The sequence below is a fragment of the Heliangelus exortis genome, chromosome 1 (genome assembly GCF_036169615.1).
Source record: "Heliangelus exortis chromosome 1, bHelExo1.hap1, whole genome shotgun sequence".
Taxonomy (NCBI): domain Eukaryota; kingdom Metazoa; phylum Chordata; class Aves; order Apodiformes; family Trochilidae; genus Heliangelus; species Heliangelus exortis.
The window spans coordinates 51,931,605-51,938,053 of record NC_092422.1 but is presented as its reverse complement, the minus strand read 5'-3'; the positions used below and the strand labels follow the sequence as shown (position 1 = coordinate 51,938,053).

Sequence of the window (6,449 nt, the reverse complement as noted above, 5' to 3'; positions counted from 1 at the left end):
TCGCCGTTCCCGGGTGGATCTGCCCCGGTTCCGCTCCTCCGCCGCCCCCCTGGGCCGAGCCCCGCCGTGCCCCCGCCGTTCCCGGGGGGGTTTCTGCCTCCCACCGCCCCCGCGCTCCCTTGCCCCGCTGCTTTCATGCGGGTTGGGCCGCGGTTGTTTTGTTTGCTATAATTTTTGGTTTTCCTCTTCCTTCTTCTCTCCTTAATTAAACCAAAAATAACCCAAAAATGCTTCAAATCGCTGCTCGGAGATGGAGTCGGGGCTGGGGGGGGAGGAACATAGTAAGGGAGCAGATGGGAGGAATAAGGCACTGTGGCTCCATAAGTAAAATGGCCATGGAGGTGGTGAAAAATGAAACTAAAAAACAACTGTTTTCTATTTACAAATTTAAATAAACAGAACAGCCTTCCCCGCGGTGTTTGTCTAAGTGCAGCAGCATTGCTGCTGTGTAGGTCATGAAAAGGTTGGTGCATAGTTTAAAACTTCCCATTCTGTTAATTTCTTAAAGAACAGTCGTTCATAGTCTGAGCACAAAAGCTCATGATTTAATGAGGAACAGAAACAAAATCTCTGATTGTTGGTGTTTCAAACTTCATTGGAGTCCTCTGGCAACCACAAGTTGATCCTCTGCAGCTTCAATACCCTTTAGCCCTCCATATAAGAGTACATGCTGAATAGAGGACAATGCCTGGTTGTTATGTTTATTTACCCTTACTACAAGCTGGGTTAACCTCTTCAAAACAGCTTTACTAAGCCCGTTAACCACACGGCCCACATGACCTGTAGCCGTATCCCTAATGTGATGTAAATCTGACTCGAGACCATATGCACAAGTTCTGCTGCATTGTGTCTCCAAAATCTACAAGTTTATTGCTGTCCAACCCTTCCCTGGGCTGGATGCTTCCAGGAGGAAATGCTCTAAATAGCGACCACTTAAAAAAAAAAAAAAAAATAAAAGAAGAAAGTCAAGAGTCCTGCATTATTGGAGCAATATTTTTAATGGTTGCTGCACTTTTACAGAAAGGATGGGGAAGGCAGGGGGGAGGGAGGAAGGAATGTGAAGCCCACTCAGGGTAATGATTTTCATCGCAATAATTTAAACCAGTGCATAATTATTTAAGGCTTTGCCCTTTCAGACAGGAGTTCTGCACCAAAGTGGGCAGAAGCAGAGATACAAACAGAATGGATTGACTTGGTTTTCATTTGCTCATGTAACAGAGCTCATGGCTCATGTTTTGCCTTTCTCCTTCAGTGAAGTCATAATCCCACATTTGTAGTAATTATCATGATGTCACACACAGTCGGTGATGTAACCTTGTTGCAAGCTATGAGTAGTAGCACATGGACCCCACGGAGGGAGCAGTGGTTTGAGTTGGGAAGAGTTTTAGCAATGAGCGATTCTGGCAAGCAAACTATGACAGATCTGCAAAATGGAAATGAATTTCTGCTTAAGCTTGACTTCTTTAATTTCATTTCCCCCACCCCCCAAGTATTGTAGTCATCTTTCAAAACAGCTACTGGGGCCCCATGGCGAGAGCTTCATTTACCAGCTCATTTTTTCTTGATGGCTGTAGCAAGCGTAACAATGTTCTGTGCCTGCTTCAGTAATGGCATGTCGATCATGCTGCCGTGGAAAGTAAAGGCTCCCTGGAAAAGAGAGAATATAAACTTCCTGAGAGGACCCCTGGAAATGGTAGCTGGCTTGTCTTCCTCTTTACAATCACATCCGTTCGCCAAGAAACATCAGCTCCCACAGGAATCCTGAATGAGTTTCAGGAGACAAACTAACAGAGACGGGGCAAATGCATGAAAAGAATTGCAGTGGGTGCCGAGTGCTCCGAAGAGGAGGCAAAAAGAGAGAAGCCCAGCATGTGGCCTGCCTGTTTCTGCCTCTCCAGCTGGCAGACACCGAGGGCTGAGAGCAACAAGGCCAGGCGTGCCGGCCCTGGGGGGTTGGCAGTCACCCTGCCTCTGGGGTGGTTCTGCTCCCCATGCCCAGCATCCTCCTCCAGCACCAGGGCTGGCCCAAACTGAGTGCAGATGGAGGGCAGAGCCAGAAGCACTCTTTGTCAGGAAACAGCAATGGGTGTTTGGGGGTGTGGAGGGAATTTTTTTTTACTTGGGGGTATATTGAGGTTGTGCTGTTGCACCTCTCCATCAGGTCTGTGGTGCTAAAGATGGGCTGGGCCTGTGCCTGGAGCCAGGGGTGTGGGATGCAAGCTGATAAAACAAGTGGCTGGGGTGGTAAAATTGCTCATACATGCTCTGGAGCCAAGGTGAAGCCCACCTGAGCACTGCATAGAGGGAATTTCCCTCAGTGGATGCAGAGCATGCCTCAGAGGTGGTGATCCAAGAGCCAGGGCAGGTTTCAGCAGTAATTTTGTATTTCTGGGGATTTTGTGTCAGTACCACAGCGACAAGTTTAAAATAATTAACCATGATTTGTGGGTAAATCTTAAACAGAAGACACGTGCCAAAATAAGGCCAAACCTTTGACTTGTTCCTGTGGATGCATTTATCCATACATATGTTGCTGAGGTAGGATTTTGAAGATAAAACACTGTACCAAGACATGCCAAAGTTCAGTGGACAAAGAAAAAAAAAAAAATCAACAACCCCCCAAATAATCTTATTTGTAATTCTGACAGTACTTCGACACGTTCTTGAAAAAACACAGATACAAAGATGCAGTCCCTTCCCTGAAGACTTCAGAATGGAAGGCCTGGCTCCAGAGTTGCACAGAGCATCTCTGTGAAGCTCTGTGCACCCTTTTAATGTCCTGCTGCAATCGATATGGGATCACAGACTGGCCTGGGGTTTGATAGCAGCATCTGTGGCTGTGCATGCACAGGGAGAGAAATGCAGAGCAGAGCAGGCTGGTTATTGTTTTCTGCTTTTCATTTAAGGCTTGGTAGCATTAAATGGAGGACTTGAAAATATAAAGTGAAAATGGAACTAAATCACAGTCTAGAACAGTTGAGCCAAAAATACACCTTAAACAGTAACCTAATACAAATCAATATTATTGCATGTGAGAACAGGCTGTATTAAAGCCATTTAAAAATATGTTAAAATATTATTTTATTCTATGTAGGATTTCCTGCTACAGCTTTTACAGTATTTCAAGTGGGGCTGGAGAATAACGGGACTAATGGATACCCAGTGGCAGGTGCTTCACATCAAATTTCTTGTTTACAGAGCAACCAATCAACATTACATTACTCCAACAACATCATTAACATTATTGCTATTATTTTTATTAATAAAAATGCACTGCTTTTAATCTTAGATACATCTCAGCCATTTTTACTGACGCTTTTAAACCGTTACAGAAAATGCAGCCCCAAACTGCTCCATTTATTAAATGTTGTGAAAATAAATTGCTAACTACGTAAACATTCAATACCGTAGGAATTCTCCAGAATAACTCAGGTCTACGCAGTGATCTCAAACTTCAAGATACATTTTTTTTTTTTCACTGTAAGAAGAATATCTTTTAATTGCCTCTAATTTTTGGTAGGCATTCAAATGATAGCATTTGCTTAAAAGAGAAAAAAGAGAAAGTGGCATGCCAGTGATAAGTAGAGATGTGTAAAGGTCTGAGATCCTCCTTCCTAGTTCTGTGAAATGGCTGACTTAGGAGTACAGTGACCCTAAGTACCTGCAATAGTTTGCAGGAAGGGAAGGGCACCTAGCAATGTAATTCTGATCTCTGGTGGTCCAGAGAATGGGTCTTTCCCCTCCCACTGACTGTACACAGGATGCTCTCCAGCCAGGTACCTCTGCAGGTTCTTAAATTGGAGTGTGATGAATCTGGGTCAGGATTTTTTTTTATTTATTTTTTTTTTTGTTAAGTGGTAGTTAATTAAATAGCATGGCTGTCCTCCCTTCATTAAAACAACATGTTTAGAAAGGAAGCCAGGATAAGAGTGTCTGTGTGAACACACGAACACTGAACCACCTGATTTCTCCCATACCTTCTCTTCTTGACAGAATGTAGCTGTCAGGAATTGCTAGGCTTCCTAGGAATTTTGATTCTTCAAGGAAAAAATGTGTTTTTTTGTTTTTTGTTGGGTTTTTTTTCCAACAGCAAATAGTAACATGAAGAAGTTGGCTTCTCTGCCTTCTCACTCTGAGGCTTATTTTCTCCCTGCTAATTTGCAGCGTTGAGCTAAAGTCCAGAAAAAGAAACCGATTTTAATGCCATTGAATATACTCTATTCACTGCCTCTCTTTCCACCCACAGGTTTCAACAGATAGGAAATACCAGTAATTACAGCTTTGTCCCCATGCTCTCTTTTCCAGTTCTGCTAGATGAAATTTGCTTTTAGCATTCTTTTGATTTTCTTGCACATGAATATAAAGAAAACAAGACATTCTATAAACACCATTTGCTTTGATAGCGTTAATCTGGGGATTAATTTAGTCATAGATCTAAATTTTCTTTTCGGCTAATGTTCTCAATAATCTCACACTTCCAGCCTGTATTTAGGCTTCCAGTAGTTCAACTGTGGGACCAAAGATCTGTTCCTAAGGAAGCTGGCAGTGTGACCGGGAGCTGCAGCGGGCGTGTGGTGCCAAGCTGGGGTTTGGATCCACTGCCCTTGGTGGCCCTGGCTCTCACTTGCCAGGTAACCACATAAATCATTCAGAGGGAGCCTTTTCAGAGAGCTGCAAAAGGATTCTGTTGTCAGGAGAGTCAGACATGCCAGACCTGCCCTGGGAATACACAGGCTCTCCAGGTAAAGTCTGATGGAGGAGCTGGGAGAAGGAGAGGAGCCTCAGCTGGTGGGTGCAGCTTTTGGGTGGTGATGCATGGGTGCAAGTAACTTGGGTGGGATGAGAAGCAGGGAAATGGAAGACAGCTGTGAGCCAAAAATGCCCACATTTTCATCAATGCAGGACACTGCTGTCCTTCCCCAGTGCTGTCCTTCATGCTGAGGGTGAAGCCTCATGAGCAGCAGGGTGACTTTGGCAATCAGGAGACCATAGGGTTTGGGGTCTGTTTCAGTGCTTGGGCTGACCTGTGCTGCACAGCAACGAAGGCAGCCCAGTCCAGCCCAGCCCAGCCCAGCCCAGCCCAGCCCAGCCCAGCACAGCACAGCACAGCACAGCAGGGGAATTTATGTTTCATAGAATCATAGAATTGGCTGGGTTGGAAGGGAGCTCAGAGATCATCAAGTCCAACCCTTGATCCACTACCACTGCAGTTACCAGACCATGGCACTGAGTGCCACATCCAGTCTCTTTTTAAATATCTCCAGGGATGGAGAATCTACACAGGTTTGCACAACCTGTGGCTTTCTTCAGCCTGATGTGCTTCTGTCAGGGAGGATGCAAGAAAGAAAGGTGAGCAGGCAATGTTTCCAGTTTGGATCATCACACGGACTGCTTCCCACACGGTCCTTCCCAGATGACTGGAAAGTGAGGAAAGGTATTTCCTTCTGGATAGCTCCATGAGAGCAGAGCACAAGAAGGTGGCAGCCCCATCTATCTCCTCTGCTCTCCACCTGGCCATTGGAGCTGCCCACAGAACCCACCAAGTTGTCATTTCCCTATCTCCATCTCTTTTATCAGGCCACCTTCTCCAGGCTGAACAATGCAGGACCAGGACTGTGCAATTTGCTCCATCCCCCAGGTACCATGTAGCATTTGAATGCAATAAAATCACAATGACATTTAATGCTCTATTACAACACTAGTAACATCTTTAAAAATGTAGCAGCTATTTATGCAAGATGTAGGCCATGCTGAGTAAGGCCCTAACAGCTCTACTTTGAATTTCAATATGCCCTAAAGTGCTTTGAGAATGGAACAGAGAGGCCTTTTGGTAAATAACAGAAAATAGCTGGGAGGATTTAAAATTATAAAAGCTTCTAGGATGCTTTTTTTTTTTTTTTTTTTTCCCAGAAATAAACAGCAAAAAAATTATTATCTTGGAAAAATGAGAATTGAGCATGGTCAGCCCATGGTCAACCCCAAGTGAAGCAAAGATCCATCCTACAGGCAAGGGAATCAATAAGGTAGAGTTGACAAAGAGCAGTAATTTTCACAGGTCAGGAGTTGAAGGTAAAAAGAAAAAAGGGGCAAATAGAGTTATACATGAGGAATATTTATTGCAATAAGTTTCCATATGGCTGTGGAGAGATCAAAGAGATTCACAACCAAACTTTGTAAGACATCAGTTTGGCAAAGATTGTGCTTGTACCTTATGAACCTCCTTTTGGATCAGTGTAGATGCTACCAAACCTAACTCAGATCTCATGAAACTCAATGTATAATTGAAGGCTCTCTGACAACTTAGAGGAAAACTCTGGCCATGTGTTGCCATGGATCTTGGACATGGCTCTTGCTGTATCTATATGTTATCCTTAAAGATCTCCTTTACCTATAAGAAATTACATGTATCTGGTAGCAGAAAGAGTTTCAGTGTTGGTCTGTTAATTGCC

The 6,449-nt window shown here is 44.1% G+C and overlaps 1 protein-coding gene across 4 annotated transcripts in view; it reads right to left on the bottom strand.

Moving 5' to 3' along the window:
• Positions 1–989: 989 nt before the first annotated feature.
• The window catches only part of CLYBL (citramalyl-CoA lyase), a 172,285-nt gene continuing 166,825 nt past the window's right edge, over positions 990–6,449 (bottom strand). For 2 of the 4 annotated variants that reach the window (XM_071742487.1, XM_071742493.1), the window contains 2 exons: positions 1,548–1,647; positions 990–1,423 (listed from right to left, as the gene is read on the bottom strand). In XM_071742487.1, coding sequence (XP_071598588.1) covers positions 1,552–1,647 — 96 coding nt within the window. In that variant the 3' untranslated portion in view covers positions 990–1,423; positions 1,548–1,551. Of the gene's footprint in view, positions 1,648–6,449 lie in introns of all 4 variants that reach the window. The other 2 variants (XM_071742484.1, XM_071742491.1) reach the window with 1 other exon arrangement.